The 24,748-nt window shown below is 38.9% G+C and overlaps 4 protein-coding genes across 4 annotated transcripts; all 4 read left to right on the forward strand.

The window, feature by feature from the left end:
- Positions 1-27: 27 nt before the first annotated feature.
- On the forward strand, positions 28-5,162 carry LOC145696481 (zinc transporter ZupT-like). Its single transcript, XM_081773525.1, has 5 exons — positions 28-186; positions 403-637; positions 925-1,141; positions 3,792-4,105; positions 4,596-5,162. The coding sequence occupies exons 1-5, from the start codon at positions 98-100 to the stop codon at positions 4,794-4,796; spliced, it is 1,056 nt and encodes a 351-aa protein (XP_081629651.1). The 5' UTR covers positions 28-97; the 3' UTR covers positions 4,797-5,162.
- A 726-nt stretch (positions 5,163-5,888) lies between these two features.
- On the forward strand, positions 5,889-6,543 carry LOC145696808 (uncharacterized). Its single transcript, XM_081773900.1, has 3 exons — positions 5,889-5,998; positions 6,040-6,259; positions 6,305-6,543. Exons 1-3 carry the CDS (start codon positions 5,936-5,938, stop codon positions 6,439-6,441), a joined length of 420 nt encoding a protein of 139 aa, XP_081630026.1. The 5' UTR covers positions 5,889-5,935; the 3' UTR covers positions 6,442-6,543.
- A 95-nt stretch (positions 6,544-6,638) lies between these two features.
- Positions 6,639-7,375, forward strand: LOC145696806 (uncharacterized). The gene is made up of 2 exons (XM_081773899.1): positions 6,639-6,827; positions 6,907-7,375. The coding sequence occupies exons 1-2, from the start codon at positions 6,702-6,704 to the stop codon at positions 7,351-7,353; spliced, it is 573 nt and encodes a 190-aa protein (XP_081630025.1). The 5' UTR covers positions 6,639-6,701; the 3' UTR covers positions 7,354-7,375.
- Positions 7,376-11,169: 3,794 nt separating this feature from the next.
- Positions 11,170-12,546, forward strand: LOC145698808 (metal cation symporter ZIP14-like). The gene is made up of 4 exons (XM_081776029.1): positions 11,170-11,710; positions 11,964-12,146; positions 12,189-12,288; positions 12,330-12,546. The coding sequence occupies exons 1-4, from the start codon at positions 11,180-11,182 to the stop codon at positions 12,434-12,436; spliced, it is 921 nt and encodes a 306-aa protein (XP_081632155.1). The 5' UTR covers positions 11,170-11,179; the 3' UTR covers positions 12,437-12,546.
- The last annotated feature ends 12,202 nt before the right edge of the window (positions 12,547-24,748 follow it).

Raw genomic sequence — 24,748 nt, forward strand, 5'->3', positions numbered from 1 at the left:
AAGCTCAGTACAGTCACGTTTCAGAATATGCCCAGTTGATAGTAGACAGCAAATACACAAAGCGAAAAAGAGTACTTTGGAACTATTCCGTCTGAAGATGAAGTTTTTGCTGAGTTTTTTGCTCCTCAATCTTGGGAGCTGCAGCGAGACAAAAATGAACGTCACGGAGAATGATAACGAAATCGAGTAAGTGATCCCTTTCCCGGGCAAAAAGGGTTTGTTTAAGAAAAATAGAGGAAAGAGAAAAGTCAAAGCCACGTACGTCTTCGAGCTATTTATAATTACTGATAAAAAGGGCAGTTTTGAAATGAACCAAAAACATTGGGTGTGGTCAAGATCGACTCACTCAAGAATTTTCAATGTATTTTCGTTGCGTATCAGCTCAATTCAATAATCTTTCAGCATGCAAGCGCGCTACATTTACGGCTTCATGCTTGCCACCTTCGCCGGGGCCTGCACATTAATCGGCGCTGTAGCTGTTTACCTACCCATCAACCCAAGTCAACTGCGATTAGCTTCATGTTTTTGCCTCGCCTGCGCGGCCGGAGTCATGACTTATGTTTCCCTGGTCGAAGTTTTTGGAGAATCGAAAGCGAACTTTGCCGAAAGTTTTCACGCGTTTTGCTCAGATGACGAGGTAAAGATCGATTTGGAACGTGTTTATATTCACAGCGGGTGATTGATAAAAAACGTCTTCGTAGAAACCTGCTGGAGGATTATTCAATCATCTAATTACTCGTAAAAATATCGCACTTTCTGTAGGCAGTGTTCTATCTTCGTTTGATCGCGAGAAATAGGTTAAACTCGAGAAGCCGCTTGCGGCTTCGAGCTCTTGATAAAATAGCCGCGCGAAGCGCGGCTTAAAATAAGTATCTCGAAGCCGCAAGCGGCTTCTCGAGTTCAAGCAGAACTAATTTTGTTTAGGAATGCTTATCAAAAGTCGAGTTAAAATCTCTCACTCACGCCACTGCATCATTCTTCGTCGGCTGGCTTATTTCGATTCTGATGTCTCAACTTCTCCGTAAATTCATGAACGCCCGGGACTCCAATCGGCACTACTCATTGAGCCAGAGAGAAGCGGAAGGAATCGTCATTCCAGCGATGCGGGAAGAAGCGGTGGTTTGTCGAGAAGATGAACAAGGTACATTTTTAACTGTAACTTTTATATCCTGTGATTTAGTAATATTGATTGATAGTTTAGTTTTAGATCATATGATTTTGTATCGAACGTTTTCGTTTATTGGATAAACTTCATCAGGATACTAAAATTAAGATGAACGAAAAAGAAACAGAGGAAAAAGAATACTTTTATGTTGAGAGAGCAGTGTGAAATTGCTAACTGAGGAAAACAGAAAAACAAGATCAAAAATGGCTGTTTTTAGTCGAGCGCCAAGGTGGCCCAAAACAGTGCTCGACTAAATCAAAAGTTTTGAACTGTTTGAAATCAGATTGTTCATTAAGGGAGGGTCGATGCAGTAAAATAAGAAATTGTTCAGCGCTTCTCCTTTGACTCTCATTAGTTAGATTAGTTTGCAGAACATCAAAGTATTTTAAAGCATAGTCATTTTTTGAAAATTTGTATCGAATTTTCGGAGGATTTTTAGAGTGAAAGGACTCTAGAGCAAGTTTCGATTGGGCGATTTTAGTCTTGTATTGACTGGTGAGATTTTTTGTGCTTGGCTCACTAATGTAAGTTTCATAGCTTTTTTGAAAGGTCTTACAAGTGGAAAAATGTTTGAAGATGGAAGAAGACGCATTTTTATTCTGGTTGTTAGAATTAACATGTTCAGTCCAACGAATACCAGCTCTTCGTTTGGACTGACCAATGTATTGCGCTTTACAGTCACATTTCCAGGAATAAATGAGATCACACAAATCGTATTTTTCAGGGACTCTTTTGAGAAATTTGCCTAAGGCTCTTTCGAGTCGTATGGTTTTCCAACTAACGACTAGGCAAAAGAAGGTGTTACTTTTCGGAAGAGTTTTTGAAGACTAAGTCCAATAGAGTAGCATCTTTCACTAGTAAAATCGAGGCACAAGTTGAACTTTTTCACAATTTTAGAATCATCACGTTTCAGTGGCTCGAAATTATTGTTTTTAATTTCATTGATTTTACGTTTAATGAGGTGAAACGGGTATGAGTTCTTAAGAAAGCGATCAGTCAATTGTTCAAGAGCAATATTCAACGCATACGGACATGATGTTGTATTATTTCTGCGATAAATTTCGCCTGTAAGCGTTGATATTTTCTGATTAAGAGGAGCGATTCCAGTACGAAAGTTCTGAAGGATATCACTTTTGTTAGCTTTCTCGTAAAAGAATAAGTGATATTGATTGTCATGAAGTTTAATGCATGTATCTAGATAAGGAAGACAGTTGTCTTTCATATCTTCACAGGTCATTTTAATGGACGGATCAAACTTATTTAGACAGTTGAAAATTCGTTTTTGGCACTAGTTTTGGTTACAAGACAGTAGTCGTCGACGTAACGCCTACAGAAAAGTATATTACCCTTTTTAATTTCAGTAGTAAGAAATTCAGTTTCCAGGCTAGAGATGTAAATATTAGCTACTAGAGGGGCAAGTCTGGAGCCCATGGAGCAACCGAATTTCTGTTTATAGTAGCCTTCTTGAGTGGAAAAAGAAGTAAACTTTTGTAAGACTGAAACCAGAATAGATCGAAAAACATCTTTAGGGGGGAAAATAACTAATAGTGCCATCTGGAAGATCTTCCGGGCTAAAATATCGAAGAGGATTTTTATAAAGAATTTCAATAATCACGTCAATAGCTTTAGCCTTGTCAATTGATGGATACATTGACACGACATCTGCACTCCAAATAGAATGTTCTGATGTTATTTGAGGTAAGATTTTAGTAAATGCACTTTTAAATTCTTTAGTAGAAGAACAAGAGAATTTAAGCTCAGGAACAATTTTGGAAAGAATGGAGTAGATGTATTTTTCAATATTCGCAGTAATGCTACCAGGCGCACCAATAATTGGGCGTACTGGATGTGGAGCTGGTTTATAAACTTTTAATAATCCAAAGCTCGATTTAACTTTATGATTACATTGAATAGATTTGAAAGAAGAACATGAGAGATACGGTTTTAGGATTTTAATGCTTTCATTAAAATCTGCGATATCTTTTGAAGTAGGGTCACTTTCAATTTTGACGAACTTTGATCGTGGAAATTCTTTGTTCATTTTATCATAATAATCAGACGCATTAACAAAAGCAAGATTTTTACTTTTATCAATTTTGATAAGTCGAATTTTTGGGCCACCTTGGCGCTCGACTAAAAACAGCCATTTTTTGATCTTGTTTTTCTGTTTTCCTCAGTTAGCAATTTCACACTGCTCTCTCAACATAAAAGTATTCTTTTTCCTCTGTTTCTTTTTCGTTCATCTTAATTTTAGTATCCTGATGAAGTTTATCCAATAAACGAAAACGTTCGATACAAAATCATATGATCTATTAACGAAGTCAACCCGAAAAGATATAGTTTAGTTTTACTTACCAGTTACAGTGTTACAGTTGATCGAGGTATCATTTTCGCTGCTACAGTTGGCTCTTTCGATAATGAATGATTTTGACCAATCAGAGCCTTGATCTGACTATTCGTTATCGAAAGCTCCTGGAGTTATAGATTTTTCTTTGTTAAAAAGGATTTATCCCTTACATAACGCGCGTTCTAGCTTTCTAATATAACAAGATCAGTCCCTGAGTGCCAAATGATCCCATCACGTGATTTAATTCGATCACTCGATTTTCTAAAATACGCTTTTAAGCCCAATTGAAATTCGAAACGGACGTTGGGCGAATTACCGACGTGGGCATCTTCACCGCGCTCGCGCTCACTCTCCACAATATTCCGGAAGGGCTTCTCACCTTTGCCGCCGCTTTATCCTCGAATCAGACGGTCGGACTGGGCGTTGCCTGCGCCATCGGCTTGCACAACATTCCGGAAGGCTTCGCCGTTGCTTTCCCCATTCAAGTCGGAACGAAGAGCAAGTTCAAGGCGCTACTGTACGCGGCGATTACTGGCTTAGCTGAACCACTGGGAGCCTTCATTGGCTGGCTGATATTTGGCCTCGCTGATAAGGTAATGACTTAAGGGTGGGGGCGACGGTTATCGAAATAATAAGGATGAAACGTGGGCAAATTACATATCTCCCTTTGATGTATTCTTATCTTCGTGGAGACACCCTTATTTTTCTGTGAAACAGAGCTGAACATCAGCAAACGAAAAAAGTTTTTTCCAACTTGAAAATTTTGAATTGAAAGAAGAGCACTAGAATTAGAAAGACTAGTTCTTATCTCACCTTGAAAAAAATGAATTGTTTTCATAGCGGTGAAATCAATTTACTCGGAGAAATTTACTCCGCAGCTGCATTTTCTTACGATTGTTCATCTTTAGAGATCCCTGTTTTCTTTTGCTTCTTCTTGCTTCTTTTCGTGAGATCAATCATCATTTTTGATGACATGGTTCATTTTTCGCGTTTTCTAAGAGAAATTATTTTCAAAGATGATGTCCGAGATGGCAGGCTCAAAAAGCGCGAAGCATTGTTAGAAAGCTGATTTTCCATTTTTAGGATCCCTCCGCGCCAGAGCAACTGAACATCTTCGGCTGGTTGTTCGGAGTTACATCTGGAATCATGACGCAAGTCGCTGTTTCCGGCCTGTTTCTGGAAGCAGCGCGCTACGACCCAAACGACCGGGTGGTTTCGAAAGCGTGGCTGCTCGGCGCATTTGTGATTGCTTCCAGTTTGATTGTGATTGAAGCCTATGCTTAATTTTAGAAAAAACAAGCTTCCCAAAAGTCCTACTTTTCAAAATTGCTACAAAGTAATTTATATTTATTGTTATAATTCGCCAAGAAAGAAGATGAACCTTTTACCTCCGTCTGTCCCGATACTGTCTTGAAACCGACTTAAAACTGACTCTGAGTTCAAAAAAAAGCTCGTTTAGCAAATTTTTATTTCTAAAAAAATGGCGAACTATTGGGCCGAGCAACAATCGCTTTTATTGTGCTACTATTTAATTAAGATTTTAAATTATTAAATTTAATTTTACAGTTTTAATAATCCTGTATATAGAAAATGATACAATGAGCGGCAATGAGATGTCGTCCCTTGTAAATTAACAATACAGTTGATACAACGAACGGAAAAAAACGATGATGATTTCAACAGAGAAAGTCTCCTTTCATCTCTTTTGAAATTTATTCCAGTCTTTATTTATTAAAAAAAATGAAGCAGGAGCAATATCAGAATACTTAAAGTTCTGTTCGCGTTTTCATTTTGGACGCGTAAACTCAGTGATAAATCCACGAAAAACGATTAAAACCCAAGCTAGCATCCTCTAAAACAAAAAAAAAAGAGGGGTGAGATAAGTTCGTGAGAAGGGATAGATACCCTTTCAGAATTATTAAATAATCACTCTCGGTGGCAATCGGGCTTGTTCCGAGACAACGCAAATTATCAGCTTAATGGAAACTCGGAAAAAACATTAACGTTTATATACACGTAACGTGAAACTCAGGGGATTTCGAGCTTATTTTTTAGTTCAATGAAAAAAATTTTCTTGATTCTCATTTTTTTCCATAAAACCGACAATTTTTTATTGAGAAAATGGAAGTGCGGCTTAGTTTCTAATTCCTCTAAATTGGCATACTCAAAAGCTCAGGTCTAAGTCCATTTTGATCCCTCGGAATCTCAAGAACCAGACGTATTAGCAGGTATTACGAGATGCTTTACAAGTCAGAAAAGAACGCGTAATCGCTTCGAGGAATTTGATTATCCGCAAGTTCCCGAGCGATTTATGCGCTGGCGCCCTCTTTTTCTACCTATAAAAGGCTGCGCTCGGCGGGGGATCGTTATCAACCACTTCGAGTGATAAGAAGCTAGAAGTAGAAAAAACTACAAAAGAAAAAATGAAGGTTTTTGGTCTTTTTGCTGCTGCTTTGGCTAACACAGAACGACTCGAAAAACTAAAGGTAATTTTTATCAGAAAAACTTGGGATTAAATTGATTCTAGGGCCACGGAGACAACCTGATCGCCCTTGCGAACAACAACACCGACTTGAACGATTTCACCAAGAACCGAATCAGCAATTTGGCCTTGAAACTCCTCGACCAAGCCGAAGGAGCCTCGATGAACTGCAACGCCACAGTCGAAGATTCGCGACTTTTTGACGAAGAAAATCGCGGCTTTTCTGCCGACGATCTTTGCCAGCTGACCAACGATCTCGCTGGAGGTAACAAAAAAAGAGGCGAAATTCTTCTTTTATCGAAAATTTCAGCCCTTCGATCGTACGCTCGAAGATTTACCTGCGAAGAAAGCCTCCCAAAAAAGCTGTTCGTCGACAAATACATCAACCGAACCAAGAAATTCACGAAAATTGTCGAACGAAAAGCCTTCTGCGGCCTTGGAATGTAAAATTTATTTTCTAAAACTCTTGCCATTTTTATCCTGCACAATGACGAATCAGGCTCAATAGCCGATTATTCAACGAACAATAAAATTTCATGTTTTTTGTATAAAAAATTGTTCGTCTTATGACCTCAGTTCTGAGTAATGAAGGAATAAGCAATTGTCAATAAGAGACATTTACTGCAGCAAATATTTGATCTCGTGAAGGTAAAAACGCGCAGTTGAAAAACAGAGGGTCCAATTTGAGAATTTGAAATAAGCAAAAAATGGCGTTAATTTATCTCGGCTACAAAGCATTGAAGGGTAAAAAAGGAGAAAAAGAAGAGGGAGAAGAAAAAGCTCATGATATCAGAGACGATATTCCAAAAGATCCGAATGAGAAAAAGAAAAAGGTGTGTTTTGCTTTGAATTTTACACAAAAAAAGTGGACTGATAAGCAAGAAGGGATGGAATTAACGTGTGAATATTCAGGTTGGAGGAGCAGCTGGTGGAGCAGCGATCGGAACTGCGATTTGCCCGGGCATTGGAACTGCTATTGGCGCCGGAGTGGGATTTTTCGCGGGAACGAAAGCGTCGCAAAAAGCAGTGAAAGATGCGCAGAAGAAGAAGCAGCGATCGCAGGGGCATCCTTATCAGCCAAAACCATCTTCGTCGTCTTCGCAAAAGAGCTCCTCTTCTACGAGTAGCACGAAAAAAGCGACTCCTCCTCCAGAACAAAAAAAGCCAGAACCAGTTCCAGAAAAACAGGAACAACCAGTTGTCGAAGAAAAAAGAGCTTCTCCTGAACCATCGGCTCCTGAATTCGGAGACATAGAAGACGCACAAGTTGCCGAAAACCCCTCACCAGTTGAGCAACCAAATCAACCAGTGGCTCCAGCACGGACAAATTCAGTGTACCCTTCCCTCGGAGAAATTTGAATAAACCATCCTTTCTAACAGATTTTCCCTTTGACGAAAAAATTCCTGAAAGAGCTTATTCTTTGTTATTTCTAGAACCGGTCCTTTTCCAGGAAATGCATTTCCCATTTGTTAATTCAACAAAAATCATCAAAGAAAGTCCCGAAATGGGTTGTATCCAGTCACGAAAAGAGAAGAGCACCGAGACTCCCCCTTTCTACATTGAGCAAGAGAAGATCGACCCAAACGAAGCCGGGTACTTGGCGGATGATGATATGAGCAAATGGTCAGTTCTTCGATTGGAAAACGAGAAAATAGAACGAGATGCGAATTCGAAAAGGCGGAAAAGAAGACAGCTACAGGCTGCCAAAGATCTTCAAATTCAACTCGAGCAACAACTTGATGATTTTTCTTTTCAAACGGAATATTAAACTACCCTGCCAAATATAACCTTTCATTAAAAAAAAACTGTTCCCTAACTTGTGGATTTATTCTAATTATATGGAGGTGAAAACAGACTGGTTATTTCTTTTACAATAAAGGATGTAAGGTATGTCGAATAGAAGATATTCTGTTGAAAAAGAGGGTTAAAGAAATCGTGGGAGTACAGAGGACTAGATTGATACTGGAGAGCAGGAGCATTTCTAAGGGTTTATTTTTATATTTTTTTTATGTTTTTTTTTCATTTCTAAGTTCATTTTTTCTTTATTTTGAGGAGAGAATTATTCAGATCTATGGTATCTTCTGAACATTCGCTGGCGAATAGCTCGTTTGAGCTGACTTTTTGTGCGAAAATTTTCAAATCGCTTGCCAAGTTCAGTATCATGAGTCTTGAGCTGCTCAAGATAGGATGGAACATCATCTTGAGGGAAGTGATAGTTGGCCACTTTGTTGACGAAGCCGTTTTCAAGTTGAATGGATGGGATCGCAAAAACGCCCGGTCCGAAGAGACAGATGAGGCTTTTGATGATTTTCATTGTTGAGATTTTTTGGGTTGGTGTTGTTGGTTAGTCTCAATTTGGAAGTGTTTGATGACTTCTTGGTTGACAGCATTATTTATACTAGGATGATGTTTTGTTTCCAAAAGAGGGAGCTGTTCTGTAAATTACATTATGTTGCACCATCGGCCTATATTATGGACCATAATTTATTGTCAAGTCTAATTTTGGTATGCCCGAGACCAGTTGGCTAGTAGCACGTCGTACTAGCTCGCCACCAAAAGAGTGCAAGGAAAATTGAAATCCAATTTGATTTTTAATTGCCTTTTATCTATTATCGTAATTTATTTCAAGATAAAATTCATTTTCCGGCTGTATCTCGAGCCTGCTACGCGTAAACAATGACGCGCTTTTTAAGGTGGTGGAAGTTTTCTAGTCCACTTCCGCCATACCGACCCTGGAACACCATACCTTTTCTGAATCAGCAGAAAATTTTACACACTTTGACCCATTAATATTCTAGAAATTATCAATTTGATAGGCAACAAGTTGCCCATACTCCCGAATTTCGATGACTTCCGGCTCTAGAATCGACCGGAAGTGACGATTTCTAGAATTTTAATGTGTCAAAATACTTGAAATTTTCTGCTGATTCAGAAAAGGTATGGTGTTCCAGGGTCGGTATGGCGGAAGTGGGCTAGAAAACTTCACCACCTTAAAAGCGCGTCAAGGGCAATTACTATTTTTGAATTAATTATTGAAGCGCGAACAATAATTTGCTCCATTATACGGAGGTGATTTATTCAAAGGCACAATAAATCAACGTAGATGGACGGTATGGCGGAAGTTGGCTAGAAAACTTCCACCATCTCAGTGACGCGTAGCAGGCTCGAGATACAGCCGGAAAATGAATTTTATCTTGAAATAAATTACGATAATAGATAAAAGGCAATTAAAAATCAAATTGGATTTCAATTTTCCTTGCACTCTTTGGTGGCGAGCTAGTACGACGTGCTACTAGCCAACTGGTCTCGGGCATAACAAAATTAGACTTGACAATAAATTATGGTCCATAATATAGCCTATATTATATAGGCCAATGGTGCAACATTACATAACAGCTCCCTCTATTGGAAACAAAACATCATCCTTTCAGCCAAGATTCAACTTTTTCCGTTGTCAGTTCAGATGGATGATCAGTGCTTTCAAGATTTTCCAAACCAATTTGAATTGCGATTTTAGCGAGTTCCTTATCCATTTTCTCTTTCTTAAATTTTGTTCACACAGCATACGCATTTGATTTAAGGATATACCCGATAAAATTGAACTTTCATAGCGCCTAAATACGAAGTCGGATCATTTTTATTTCAAAAGCAATCCTACTTAAAATTGTGCGTTAAATTAAATTCTGGTACTTTTTAGAAATTTTCATAAGAATTTTCCTCTCTAGAGCGATTTGAAAACGAACTCTCTCGATTTCTCGAAATTTTTCCACTAAATCGCTAAAACTGAACCGTATTCTGTATTGCAATGATGCTAAGCTACAAAATTGATGGGATCATATTCTTAAAATTGATCGAATTTTCATTCTAGTGTTCTCTTCTTTTATACCCTTGTTTTTCTTCTCTGCGCGTTTTTTCGCGTGCTACCAATCAGAGCGGTGCGCTCGACCACGCACTTTCTCTCGGAAAAGAGGACTCGAGTGAGCGAGCTCCCAGCGCGCCGCTTTGTAGAGCTTTTACGCGCTGAGTAGCCCTCAATAAAATGACTCTAGAATCGGTTTCCTTCGGAATTAACGAAAAGTAAACCATCAAAATTGTAGATAAAGTTCTAAAGAACTTATCTATCGAAAAATCTCGACCGATTTAGTCCAAAAATCTCGAGTAATCGAGAGAGTAAGATTTGAAATCGCTCTAAAGAGAAAAATTCAAATGAGAAAATATAAATTTTTTTCCGAAAATTGATCGAAGCTAGTACTCTTGCTCGATCAGTAAAAATTCGCCTGACATTTAGAAACGACATTCCTCAAACTATATAAAACTCGTAAAGAAGAAACAGATGCGAACGACTGAATGTGAAGAAGTTACTGTCAATTAGAAGATGCTTTTGAAACAATCACCCAAACATCATGGAACTCGAAATTTTTCCACTAAATGGTGATTGTTTCAAAAGCATCTTCTAATTGACAGTAACTTCTTCACATTCAGTCGTTCGCATCTGTTTCTTCTTTACGAGTTTTATATAGTTTGAGGAATGTCGTTTCTAAATGTCAGGCGAATTTTTACTGATCGAGCAAGAGTACTAGCTTCGATCAATTTTCGGAAAAAAGAGAGAAATGACCTGGCCCCTCAAATGCGACGACATAGATGACGAGCAAGAAATCATAGCATGCACCAACTCGCCGGTCGCAGTTTACATTAGCTGCGTTCTTATCAGCATCATTCCCGGCTTGACCATTTTCTCTTTCCTTTGGCGAAGAAGCCGGCTTATTTGAGCGTCACAAATGTTCTCCTCGCTTTCGGCATGTCTTTGTCAACCGGGTCACTGTTCTATCTGCTCTTTCCTTCGTGCTTGGAAGACAAGAAGAAGTTTGAAAATGAACATACCTTGCTGAGGCATGTTGGTTCCATTTTGTGCTCCTGCGTTTGGTTTTTCTTTATTTTCGATCGACTCACGAAGGTACTACGATTCTCATATACTATTAAAAATCGAAAAGCCGCTTGCGGCTTTTTTTATTTTAGCTCGAAAGTACGATGAATAATCGAAAAGCCGCTTGCGGCTTCGAGCTAAACAAATACATTAGCTGCGCTTCGCGCGGCTATTTTTATTTCTGCTCGAAGCCGCAAGCGGCTTCTCGGTTTTTATTTAGAAAACGGAATCGAGATATTTTTAGCTTTTTCGCGGAAAGAATGCTGGAGCAAGAGCGAAAAGCGAAGTCGGAGAGTTTCAAGTTTGAAGAAATTCCGTACCAGCGAAAGCGAGAAACGATGATGAAGATTCCGCAAAATACTTTTGGCGATCGAAAAACGGCGATTTACGAGACATCTGGTGGAAGAATCACGATCGCTGGGGACGCTTTGTCGACGCATGGGTCGATGCATCGAAGCACCAGAGCGTTCAAAAGCAGCAGGACGACGAGAATGACGTTTATTCAAGCGGCCTCGTCGACGACGGACTCGGTCTATTCCATGAGCCACATTGGCTCGATGAGTCGCGAAGAAATCGCCAACGCCATCGCCGGTGTCGGAAAAGCAGGACTCGTCAATTTGCAAAGCGATGTTCGTTTCAACAAAGTCCGGCTGCCCAAAAAGAGCGATTTCACTCTCAAAGGACTCGACAAGGTTAAACGATATGCATGGCTGGTTCTTTTGCAAAACGGCTTTGCGACTTTCTGCGCTGGAATGGTCATCGCTGCCAGTTTTTACATCTCCCTTGCTGAGGTAAGAATTGAGCTATTAGCTTAAAGCAATCTGTGTAGAAAACCTGAGTCAGGGTCTAAAGATCTTTAGTGAAAAGCCGCGTAGCGGCTTTTTTAAACGAATCTGCGAAGCGGCTTCGCATATCATATGCGGCATATGTCACCAATCTAATCTATGATTAAATTTTCGCGGCTTCTCTCTCAAAAAATCCGAGAAGATCTTTCAGACCCTGACTCAGGTTTTCTAACACAGAAATATTTTAATATGAAACAAGGGAATCATCATCGCCTTCTCGTTCATCTGGCAGGAAACGCTCCATCGCTGCGGAGACTACATCACTCTCATCAAAAATGGCGTGAACCCGCTTCAGTCGATGTTTTTCATCTTTCTTTCGTCGATCATGGTGATTCCAGGCGCGATTCTCGGAATGTACATTTCTCATGATCACCAAGAACAGGTCAGTCCGATTCTTCTTCTTAAAGTAGCGGTTCTTATTTAGTGGATTTTTGCCTTGGGCTGTGGCTATTTTATGTACAACTCGTTTGGAATCGTTTTGCCGGAATTGGACGAAGCTGAGGCCAGATCAGTTTGGCTTGAAGGTTAGATCAATTGGGGAGAGAGACAATGAACCCTTTTTTAGCAAAACCGATGAAGCCCTTTATTCTCCAGAACTCCGGCTTGGCAGCAGGCTTTATCATCTGTGCTGTTTTTGCTTATGTCGAATTTGAAATCGACTGGAAATGGTGAAATTGGAATCAGAATCGGAACAAATTGGCCTCCAGGGAGAACATAAGTTTTTCTGTCAATAATTGGTCGTCTGTCTCATTTTCAACTATCAAATAAATTATATATTTATATATTTTTCTATGTTAAGGAAAAAAAATCTTCTCTTCCTTGATTGCAGCTTTAAAAAAGTGGCCACTGCCAAATGTTAGCTTTTAATATTCAATTTGTTCAGAAAGACATCCTTGTATAAATTCATCAGCTAAATCTGTGGCCCACAGACAGAATAAATGCAGTTTCTGAAGTGTTTCCTTTTATTTCAGATGATTCAAGGCCTAGCCATTGAATTAGAGGATTTAAGTGGGTTGAAGACGGACTGCATGAGAGGTTCGAATTGATAGATAAGTTTATGACTTGTGAAAATGAAGCAAAAGTCGAATCAGATGGAACTTCTGGATATGGAGCAGTTCGAAAAAGAGTGCCAGCAACTTCTCGACGAGTACATTTTCTTCAAGTTATTCAAAGATTCTGGGTCAGCTTCTTGGCAATTCTAGCTGCTCTTTATTTTATCGAAATAAACCTTATCCTGTTTATGCTACTTTCTTCCTTGATTTCACTTATTCTTCCTCTGTAAAAACCTGAGTCAGGTTTCTTAAATGCTTTCCTGACCCTGACTCAGGCTTTTTCCACAGGTTTTCCAACTTTTAATCTTCAAATTTTTAATAATCAAAGTTTCTTTTTTGATATTATTTGATGTTATTTCGATTTGACAACTAATTAAGCGCTGACTAATTAAATATAAACAGCGATTTATGCACATGATAAAATGGTATAAACCAAGTCCAAATAACTCTCGGGGAACTTGGCAAGCAAAACGAAAACGCCGGAAAACGCCAGATGCGAAAATTTCAATCGTTCTGGGAAGAAGAAAAAAAGGGATGACGCGTCGTATGATGCGGCAGGTTGCAGTTTATTTTTGTTTAGCTTTTTTGATAATCCACAAAGGATTTGCTCTTTATCGCGCTTGTAGTTCAAATGCGAGAGTACACAAGACAGGTAAGTACACATTTAGGCCTTCTCGAGTCGATTCTTCTTTGATTTTCTGATGAAAAAATGCAGTAAAGTGTCTATTAATTTGGCAAGTTGTTATTTTACTTTTCGTTTATGATGATTCTACACTGAAAATGCCTCAGAAACAATGTCCAAAGGCGGCAAACAAGGCTTAGTGTGATATAAATATTATCATGATGCGGGTGACTAAAATAAAGAAAATCCTAACGCTAGAAAAAACGAAAAATGAAGCATCAGCTTGAAAAACACATTTTTCAAATTGAATTTGGATTTTTTTCTTGTATTCAAGGTGCGGGGGTATTAATCGCCTGCCGGTCTTATTCGCAAAAACAAGCAAATTCTGCCGTTGATTTTTTTCACAAAACGATAGTAATTTTTGATAATAAATAAAATGGCCAGGCAAAGCACCTGAATATCCAAATAGCGAGCTCGAATCGTTTCTTGGAGAAATAAATACAATTTTACGCTGCGCGGCAAATGTATTAACGTTTTCATTTTCCGTTCTTCAGACTCCTTTTCTGTCTTTTAGATAGTGACACCCTTATTTTTTCACTTCTGACTTCATTTTTTACCAGAAGGCGAAAATGAAAGAAACTAAAAATCGAGAAGCCGCTTGCGGCTTCGAGCAAAGGAGATTTAAGCCGCGCGAAGCGTAGCTTTTCTATCAATTTTTGCTCGAAGCCGCAAGCGGCTTCTCGATTTTTAGTTTCTTTCATTTTCGCCTTCTGGTAAAAAATGAAGTCAGAAGTGAAAAAATAAGGGTATCGCTATCGAAAAAGCAAAAGAAATAAGCAAGTTTTGAAAAGTGTCATTTACTAGCAAGGTGCTGGTAAAAATTTGTTAAAATTCGATTACTCTGGCTCGAAAAATATTTTGTTATTGAATTATCCCCTTCAACAAAGCATCTTTTTCTCCTGCGTTTTGGCGTTTTTATTTTTGCGTTTCGGAATTATGGCGAAATCCGGAGCGGAAATCAAATTTTTTCGTTTGTCGATCTTGAGAAATGATGCTCGGGGAGCTTTGCTAGGCGCGGCTCATCCGGCTCAATCTGAGAAGACTGAATAATGAAGACGCGCCTTATCCAAGTTGTCAAAACGGACATCGTAATTATTATAAAAATACCAAAAGGCCGAAAATCGAAACAAAAAATAGAAAACGAGAAACTAATTTTTCTAAAAATCGGCAAAATTCAAAACCCGGTTTCGAAAGAAAGAATTTTAAAAATAGAAAATTAAATCTGATAAGGCCGTTTGATCAAAAACTAGAAATCCTGCTAAGAAAACCTGAGTCAGGAATTGAAGGAGCTTCTTTTCAAATCCTGACTCAGGTTTTCTACACGGCATGGTGTCTGGAACCGACAAAAAATTTCGACAGATTTTGCGTGGGCGGCTACTCGGCTGCTGATTGGCCGGTTTGCCGAATCCAGGCTTCTGATTGGCTGAAAATTTCCACGCAAAATTTGTCGACATTTTTTGTCGGTTCCAGACACTATACAGTTTAGTCTATACTGTGTAGAAAACCTGAGTCAGGATTTCAAAAAGCTGTTTCGAATTCTGACTCAGGTTTTCTAAACAGGTTGCCAAGCCTTGATCAAAAACACTTTTTTTAAAGGACGGCAATTTTGACACACTCGAGAGTTGAAAAACTCAGTTTCAATTTGAAAAAGCTCAATATTTTGATTCTGTTGGAGCATTTCGATAAAAATCAAAACTTTTGGCACTTGAATCCGGAGATCGCTTCGAGTGTTGCCCCGTCATTTACCGACCAATACCGGCCAATTTGGCTAAACACTAGAACAGGCCTGTAATTGCTCAGAATAACAGAAACATCAGCAAATAGTAGTATTTCAAATTGAGGTTGATTTTCCCGCAAATTTTTGCCATTTTTAATCATTTTTTTAATTTTCATTTTTTTATATTAAATTTTTGCGAATATATTAAATTTTTGCGTTTTTGCGGTAAATTATCATGTTGGGACTGGTTCCAATGATTATTGCGACTTTGGATATTTTTTATGCAGTTTTGGAGGCAATTTACAATTTTCCGCCTCATTATTGTCCCTGAGCCGACAACTCTGGCAGATATCGAGATATCTATTTTCTACCCGCAATCGCCGGTGATTATTTGTCCCACTGATTAGCGGACTATTAGCTAAGATAGAAGTTAGCTAAAATGACTTTCCAACGAGTCCCAAGGTCGATAACTTTGCGGCTTCGTTTCAAAAAAAAAGCCGCAGCGCGGCTTCTCATTCAAGCTCCTTCAGGCCCTGACTCAGGTTTTCTGCACAGGTTTTTAATTCCAGGCCGGTTTTGTTGGCAAGTTTTTCAATTCCGAAATTCCAAAACTGCAAAATTTTCCAATAAGTTTTGATATTTGTTATTCGCTTCACTTTGTGCCGGGATTCAGCTGCGTCCAAATATGCGCCCGTTAGAGCAGCCGCTTCACCTCCACCGCCGATTGCTTGCTGCGCGCAATCAAAAATTAATCACACTGACACCACCAAAATTACGCCACCTGCAAACTCAAAATCATGCAAAAAGAAGCAACCATACAAATTTTCAGCTAACACAAAAAAAAAATTAATCTATTTTGAAATTTCCGATTTTAGCAAAGTGATACCCTTATTTTTTTGAATCAATAAAATGTTCGGTTTTTAGTAAAAAAAATGCCAAAAGCAATGTTCGTTCTAAAACGCATATAAAATAGTAGTAAGTAACTTAGCATCTAAAATAAATGACTCGGGCTGACCTCAATCAAATAACCAAATAACTTTTCTTCAAAGTGATTTTGTTTAGTTTTTCGGTTTTGAGTAAAAACGTGTTTTGGAAGAAAGATAAGCCGGTTACATACACAATCACTTCTACCTAAATGCAGTTCTAGCGCCCGAATCGAGCTTCTTTCTTTTAAAAATGCGGAATTGGCAGATTTGCCGATTCATTATTTTTCATTTTGCGGTGAATTTTTAATTGATTTTGATTGACAATCAAATTTGAAGGTAAATCTGGATATTGACAAGAAGCCACGCCTCATATCAAAAAAGCCACCTGTAAAGCATAACTACTCTTAATTTTTAATTGTTAGCAGTTTCCATTTGACATAAAATATTATTGAATGCTTTGCTTTATTCGATCAAAAAGGAGATAATTTCTTCAATGGAGTTTTTAGCTGAAAAAGAACAAGCTCGAATATGACTGAAAAGCGGCCTTTTAGCATAATGACACCCTTATTTTGAAGCCTTCTCTGGGCTCGGCAACCTGTGTGGAAAACCTGAGTCAGGCTTCGCGGCTTTTCAATTTTGCATTTTTGGACCTGACTCAGGTTTTCCACACAGGTTGCCTACCCCAGAGCAAGCTTCAAAATAAGGGTGTCACAATGTTAGAAGGCCACTTTCAGTCGCATTTAACGACCCTCTCATTGAGCTTTACAATTGGGTTTATGACAGTAACACCTTTTCTAGCGCTTGAAAAGAGGTTTAGATTTGTCTTTTTGGCGAATAGTTGTCTTGATTGTGGAATTCAAAGCTCAAGTGAGTTTATCTCGGGCGCATTCGCGCAGATTTCGCGTCTATTTTTCCAAAATTCCAAATAATAGTACGAATTCCAAAGAACTTCAGCTCTTTTTCAACCCTTTTTCGGCGAGTTCTAGGGCGAAGAAATTAATGTTGGCGCGACTTTTGGCGCATTCTATCGCCACTTTTGTGTTGTAGTTATTTCACGAATTTCAGATGTTTTACGAAATTTATTGAAAGAAAAAAAGAAATTTTGTATCAAGAGGATTTGGGTTGTGATCCTGGTGCGACTGAAAAATGGCGCTGCGGTCGTCAGATTTTCGAGAAAAATATTTTCGCGGATTTTGGCGCGCCAGCGAGGTGTGTTGCGGAAGCCGCAGAACACACTTGTTCTTCAAACATCATCCAAAATTATTATCAAGCCAGCTTGGCGATTTTAGAATCGCGAAAATCTTGTTTTCGCCATTTTAACCCATTTTCATCTGTTAACCAATTATTTGGCAGGGCTAAAATGAGCACTTTTGTTGGATGAGTTTCTTTCGATCGAGATTCTAGCCGCTTTTCAGCCGTTTTTCGACATTTTTGAGCGTGCCAATTTATTGGTAATTGAGAATGAATGGGTTAAAGTCGTAAAATCGTCGATTTCGCATTGAAAATCGCGCTAGAATTGCGTTTTTTTGCTTGAAAATGGAGTCTTTACTCGCTCAGCAATTCTAGAACGAACTGTATTCAGCGGATACAGTATTGCTTACAGAAGTTGATTATGCTATTTTGCCGCTTTTTAAATATTAATTTGTGTGCCCAAAAAGCAAAATCTTTTTTGTTGGCGCAGCTAATTGGCGGCCCTTATCGCTTTCCCAAACAGGAATTGTTTTTCTTGTTGGGAGTGGAGGCACACCTGCCCCCGGGGCGTGCCCATCAATATTAAATCAAAGTACCTAAGAAGCTAGGCCACAATACAATACAATAAAAAGAAGGAAAATCAATGGCGATTATTTTTTCTAATTGTGGGCACTCGAGACACCGACCGGTCCCCGGCGGCTCGCCCCTTTGTAGCAGGTGCTCAGAGCATTTGGAGAAAAGGAGGGCTGCGGGGGCCAGTGGCACCGATTTCAAACAAATTTCCAAATTCTGTCAAAGACACTTTGAAATGAAGATAATCGATTTTTAGCGAGGCCACGCTTCCGAAAGCTTTTTAAATAACACTTGTTAGTTTGGAAATCAAATTGACGAGTTCTTGACAGCCCAGGCTCTCAGCTGTCTGACAGACTGTCTGACAGACGAATCATTAATTAGAGGGGAGTTTCCTTACATGGTACAAATCCTTACATGGTACATTTCCTTACAAGGTACAAAATCCTTACATGGTACAAAAATCAAATTGTACCATGTAAGGAATTGTACCAGGTAAGGAAATCTACCATGTAAGGATTTTTGTACCAGCTAAGGAAATTCAAAATAAAAAAATTTTAAATAATAAAAATCGACACATTCAGCCAAAACAGAATTCTACCTTACCCCCCTATTGAGCATATTTTTTACTTCAAAAAAATTTTTTTTTATTATAGTTTCGTATTTGTTCTCAATTTTTAGAGACACTTATAAGTGGTCGGGTCAAGTGTCGGTGCCGATTACCAGGGATCTAATTTTTTTCGCGAAAATCCCAATTTTCGGTGTTTTTTGCGTCGCAATAGCAATTCGTTTTCGGCAAAAATTTTGATCCCTGCCGATTACCCTTTTTCAAGGTCGGGTCGGGTCAGGTTATTTTAAAATGGCCAGAATCATGGTCGGGTTGGGTCGGGACGGGTCGGCCTTTTGGATACTTTTTTTTAAATATGGATGATTTTAACCCCCATCGGCCAAAATGTCTATTTTGTCTATATGGACATGTCGATTTAGAAACAATTTTTTCGAAGTTTTCGATAAATAATTTATTAATCAAGAAGTGGCGTGCAAATTTATCGTTCTAACGCACATGCCATGTATGAAACTCTATAATTCTAACGCGAAGTCACTATTTTGATTGTAATATTTTCAGAATTGCGCAATCAAAAACCGACCGAAAATCGGACCCGACCGACCCAACCGACCACGGATTTTGCCATTTTTTGTAAGGGCTACACTTTAAAACATCGACTTACCATCGACCAACCGACTAAAACGAGTGTCGGAGAGTTCAATTTTGAGTAAATACGAAAATAATGAAAATAAAATTTTGAAAATGAAAATTTATGCTCGATTGGGGGTCGAGTAGAATAATGTTTTGAGTAAATGTGTCAATTTTTGTTTTTGAAAATTTCTATTTCGAATTTCCTTACATGGTACAAAAATCCTTACATAGTACAAAATCCTTACATGGTACAATTTTATTTTTGTACCATGTAAGGAAATGTACCATGTAAGGAAATGTACCATGTAAGGATCTGTACCATGTAAGGAAACCCCAATTAGAGGCTACTGCTGAAGTTAACTGAAATTGGTAATGCAAGTTCAGGCTAGTGTAGAAAACCTGAGTCAGGGTCTGAAATCTCTCAAATGAAAAGCCGCACAGCGGCTTTTTCAAAAAACGAAGCCGCGAATCGGCTTCACCAGATTACTTTTTCATAAATTCTAGAAGTTCTGGCGAAGCCGCTTCGCGGCTTCGTTTTCAAAAAAGCCGCTACGCGGCTTTTCATTTGAGATATTTCAGACCCTGACTCAGGTTTTCTACTCAGCGAGCTTTAACCCATCGCCGTGAGAGCTACAGTGGTTGGCTCCCAATCAAAGGGTAATTATCAACAAGCTACAAGACGTTTTGCGGTGGTCGAAAATGAAGCTCTTCAAAATTGCTCGCCGCGCCGCGATAAAGCAAATTTTCAAATTTGGGAAAAAATTTTCATTTCGAATCGGTTTTGATAAACGACCGCAGAGCGGGAGAGCGTTTCCGATTTTCACACACCGCTAATTATTTGTAACAAAAATGATAACGGCCCGGTCGAACATTCTTTTTTTTTCGTATGTAGAAGTGGAGTTCCATCCGCTCTCAGAAGCGCCTTATCAATTTGAGGCTTCTTTTTTCGAAAAAAATGATTCAGAAGTTTTGACTTAAATTCATAAATTGTCTACCAGACAGTCTGATAGACACCTGAACGAGTAAGAGTTGATTTTTATCGCCCTTGTTCCTCAGGGGGTTAAAAAAGTAGGAACATCTGTATATTGTCAAAAATTGGCATTTTTAACCTATTCCCGTCTAAAAACCAATCTGTTGGCTTTTTGAAGCAGAGAAGTTTGTTATCTCTTCATGATCGTTACAAAAATAACACTCTTTTATGCTTCAAAAAGCCAACAAATTGACATTTTCACCGCGATAGGTTAAAAATGGCCACTTCCGCGTCAGGGGGTTAAAATTAAAGTAAGCAAAAGTAGCATCTGTATATTGTTAAAAAAGAGGAAGGGAGACCACTAAGTGTTGTAAATTGTTGCACCTCGGCGGGTGCTTATCGCCCTTTGCACCGCGGGACAGCTTCGAGCTCAAAACAACAATTAGCGAATTGATAACCCGAAAAGCGAAAAAAACTAACTTCCAAAAACGCAACAAAGATAGCAAAAAAAGGCTGTGAGAAGGTAATGAGACGCTTTCGGCGTTTTCGCGGCGGAGTTAATAATCAAGCCGCCGAGATTTTGGATTTGAAGGCGAGTCAATTTTTAATCAGTAAGTGAGATGATCTGTTGTTGTGTTGTGTTCGTTCGGGAGCTTCTTCTTGCTCCGTGCTTCATGAATTCGCAATTTCGACAATTTATGTATTTCGCTGTTTGTAAATAATACAGCACTGAATACACTCAAATCACCCCCTTTAGAATCACAATCTCAATCAGACCTTCCACCATTCAAGAAAAAAGAGACGCATATTTTCTTGAGAAATTTCAATTTTAGGAAAACTGTTGAAATCTTACTGTAAGTAGATATTTCAAACCAATGCCCAACATGGAAAATTTAACCCTTTCGGACAAATCGACCAATATTTTGGCAGAAAATCGGGAACTGGGCTCGGCAACCTGTGTAGAAAACCTGACTCAGGGACCCTGAGTCAGGGTGTGAATGGGTAAATGAAAAGCCGCGTCGCGGCTTTTTTATTATATTCGAAGCCGCGCGCGGCTTTTTTAATTATTTTTTAAAACGCTAAATTAGCGAAAAGTTCGCAACTAGAACGAATGGTGTTTCTATTTTTCGCCTTTCCAAGCCGACCAAACTCCGAAATCGTAATTTTCCTTCAGAGTCAGTTTCCGTCCATTTTTGTTGGTTAATTTTGACATAATTTGAGATGATCCGAGGCGAACCGAATTTCGCAGCGTGAAATCTGCGCTAGAACGTTTTTGCAAAAAACTGCGGTCGAGTGGAAATAAACTGCGGCATTCGGCGGTCAAAATGAAATCCCAAATTCCACAATTAGCGCCCGGCCAAGCGCCGCCATTGTTTTTAATTTCAGCGCAACAATTCCTCTAGAACTAGGAACAACCGCCGCCACCGACCGTTTTACATCCATCCATCAACTGGTCATTTTTAGGATTTTCGGATTATAAAAGGGCCTTCTTCAAGCTGGGCTTGTCACCCTGTGTTGAAAACCTGAATCAGGATCTAAAAGATCATAAATGAATTGATTGGGTGCAAAATTTGAAAACCAAAATTTTCAGCGAATCTGAAAAATTGATTTTGGGTTAAGAATTTTTATTTATTAGAATTATTTACAATTTTTAAAATAAATTGAATTATAAAAACTTAGCTCAAGAGACTGTTCTGAATAAGCCAGAAAAAGGCGGAAATATTTGGAAAAATATTTGAGTGTGGCTTTTAAATTTGTGTTGTGCTGCTGAATTCATTACCGGTTGGAGGTCGTTTGACCCCGGACAACTCAAACGGCGCAAAACATGCAAAGACGGGGCGGGCAAAGAATTTGGGGAAAATATTTCGCCTCGTCCTTTTGTATTCCAGCGCTGGCGCATTTTCTATTTTTCAAATAATAATTTATGGATACCTCCCTCTTTTTGATGCTAAGCGCAAAATAGTAGCTAATGGGCATTTTTAATTACATTTGTATTTAAAAGTTTTATCTTCTTTGATATCTTGGCGTCGGTTAACCGCGGTAACATCCGACCGGACGGCAGGGAAAAAGACATAATTATAAATACTTTGGTGGAGATGCACAAAGTGATAAAACAACCAGCCTTCTGTACCATCTAAAAACATCAATTTTTCTTATCACCCCATTTTCTCCATTTTCTGCTCGAATCGGACTTGCGAAATGAATTCGCGAATTCTTGCTCTTGCGCAGGTAAATGTATGCATCTTTTCTTTTGAAGACGCGAGATTTCGAGGAGGGCTTTGGGGAATTGTGCGTTTTGTATAAAAATTTACAAAATGGCCGATCAAACGTCCGGATCTCCGCCGCCGCCGCGCTCCGGCTCTTATCAGCACAAAGTGCCTTTTTTGAGCCAGGCACACAATTCCAGAGAACAAAAGCAAAATCGCAATACGTGTGTATATTATCGTCTCGCGACAGTTCCGTCAGTTCGATCTTTTTTTAACTTTGGGACCCAAAGTTTGGGTGATGAATTTCAATAACATTCTTTACTATTTATGCTAGTATGATGGGCTCGGCAACCTGTGTTGCAACCCTGAGTCAGGGTCTGAAAGATTTCATAGCGGCTTCGCAAAAATCACCCTCCCGGCTAATTATCAATTAGTTTGCGGCTTTATTTAAATTTTATTCAATTTTAAGATTTTTTATTGGCTTAAATATCATCCTACTAATAGAATTGGCTGTTTGATTATTTTGACCAATAAGAATTCAAAATCTGAGGCGCCAAATTTGAAAACCAAAATTTCCCGCGAAAGCCAAAAAATGTTTTTGGGCTAGATTTTTTATTTGTTTGTTCGTTCTGTTTGAAATGTACAGTAACAAAAACAGTAACTGAGGGAAAAAGAGAAGTGTGACATATTTGTTGATCGTCTATTCTGTCGACCTTTGTGGCAGACTAATCAGCTTTTTCCCGGCTTATTGTCGGCTCTGGCACTTTTTGATTTTATTTAGTGGCTATTGATAAGTGCCAGTGGTGATCAGCGCGAGGTCACCTGCCGAGCCGGGGCTTATCCGCCGCTGAGCAACTATGGCCAAATATGCGCCGCAAATCATTATATATTTTTCCAGGCGGCGCTATTTTTGAGAAAATACCCCGCCACGATCATTTTTCCATTTATATACAAGTTGACATATAAATAGGCGTATTGACGTAGCGAGATTGACCCACCGGTCAGCCAAAAATAATTTCCAAACAAAAATTTTATTTTCATTAAAGACAATCTTCGCAAAGCAAAAGTTGTCCTCCGCTCGGCGGGAGACGCTTCTTTCGAAATTGCTCTCTTATCACTTCCTGCTGCGTGAGAGGCAATAATTTATTTAAATACTCGACCAGTCATGTGATAAGACGGAGATCCTAACATGTATTTGGTATTTGCCGACCGCACTGATTCCCATTTACCATTCCTCTGGTGGCATGCCGAGCCTTATCGGTAAAAAGAAATGCGCTGCTTTTTTCTTATCAATTCATTTTTTATGACTACCACGTAGTTGCACTCAATTTGGTTCAGTTACAGTCGTTTTTTGAGGCAAAAATGACCTGTTATCAGTTTGATAAGAGCTGATAAGCTATTGATAAGAAATATAAGCTACAGTCATTATAAGTTATAATTTATAACTGTTATCGAAATACAGTAATTGAAAGATTGAAGTGTATATTTTTTGATAAAAGAAAGAGCTTTTGCTGATAAGACTTGGTAGAAATCAGACTGGCGATTTGAAGCTGGCCGAGCTGATTGGTTGTTTGTTTGTTGCTTGGTGGTGGCGCCCTTTCAAGATGCACTTTGTTTGTGCGCCAAGCGCGCCCCCTACTTTATCGTGTTGTTTCGCCAAATTAGACAAATTGATCGATTTTTCGCGCTTTCTGTAATTGACTGTGGTCAAGTGGCGGCCGGCCACCTTGAGCGGATTAGGTACCAACAGCTCTGGAATCCTGCAAAAACAGAAACACGGGCATACAATTTCGTATTTTTTGCTTCATCCATCAAAAAGGGGGCGGAGAGAGGGTTTTGTAATTTTACGAAATCGACACCAACAATTCAAGCACAACAAGAATAATGACAAATGCGCCGGCGACCACTTAAGGGTTTACCCCCAAATGGATTCAGTTACGTTTTGACGCTAACACTCGAAAAGTTGATTGATGGCAAAACTAGTGGCGGACGACTTATACGCTACCCAGAGTAGATTTGTCTGGAGATAAATGAAGTTGTTTAATTTTGAGATGCCATCTCATATCGAAAAGTATAATTTCCATTTATCTTGGGACGGATGATAAAAATCAAATTCTTCTACGTAAACAATAATTAAATACGAAACAAAGAATCTTATGTCGATCAAAAGTAGTCTGATCGAACGACTACTCAGATGAAACAGAAAAGCCGCCTGCGGCTTTGAGCCGAAAAAGACAAAATCGCGGGAAGCGCGGCTTTTCTTCTTTAAAAGCCGCAAGTGGCTTCTCAATCCTTACAATACAAAAGAGACGAGAAGCCGCTTGCGGCTACGAGAAAATGTGTGGAAAAAAGCCGCGCTTTGTGCGACTTTGTCTTTTTTTGACTCAAAGCTGCAAGCGGCTTTTTCATTTTCTTTCATAGTAAAAAGGAATCTCAAATTTTAGTAGGAGAAAATTTATTTTCAAAAAGGG

Source organism: Oikopleura dioica, chromosome 2, assembly GCF_907165135.1.
Source record: "Oikopleura dioica chromosome 2, OKI2018_I68_1.0, whole genome shotgun sequence".
NCBI lineage: Eukaryota > Metazoa > Chordata > Appendicularia > Copelata > Oikopleuridae > Oikopleura > Oikopleura dioica.

Bases quoted from the DNA above. Each gene is read 5' to 3' on its own strand.
- LOC145696481 (XM_081773525.1), top strand. From the start codon at position 98: ATGAAGTTTTTGCTGAGTTTTTTGCTCCTCAATCTTGGGAGCTGCAGC. The intron at 187-402 runs GTAAGTGATCCC...ATAATCTTTCAG, and splicing joins GAGAATGATAACGAAATCGA to CATGCAAGCGCGCTACATTT. The intron at 638-924 runs GTAAAGATCGAT...AATTTTGTTTAG, and splicing joins CGTTTTGCTCAGATGACGAG to GAATGCTTATCAAAAGTCGA.
- LOC145696808 (XM_081773900.1), top strand. From the start codon at position 5,936: ATGAAGGTTTTTGGTCTTTTTGCTGCTGCTTTGGCTAACACAGAACGA. The intron at 5,999-6,039 runs GTAATTTTTATC...AATTGATTCTAG, and splicing joins AACGACTCGAAAAACTAAAG to GGCCACGGAGACAACCTGAT. The intron at 6,260-6,304 runs GTAACAAAAAAA...CGAAAATTTCAG, and splicing joins GACCAACGATCTCGCTGGAG to CCCTTCGATCGTACGCTCGA.
- LOC145696806 (XM_081773899.1), top strand. From the start codon at position 6,702: ATGGCGTTAATTTATCTCGGCTACAAAGCATTGAAGGGTAAAAAAGGA. The intron at 6,828-6,906 runs GTGTGTTTTGCT...GTGAATATTCAG, and splicing joins CGAATGAGAAAAAGAAAAAG to GTTGGAGGAGCAGCTGGTGG.
- LOC145698808 (XM_081776029.1), top strand. From the start codon at position 11,180: ATGCTGGAGCAAGAGCGAAAAGCGAAGTCGGAGAGTTTCAAGTTTGAA. The intron at 12,147-12,188 runs GTCAGTCCGATT...GTTCTTATTTAG, and splicing joins CTCATGATCACCAAGAACAG to TGGATTTTTGCCTTGGGCTG. The intron at 12,289-12,329 runs GTTAGATCAATT...ACCCTTTTTTAG, and splicing joins CAGATCAGTTTGGCTTGAAG to CAAAACCGATGAAGCCCTTT.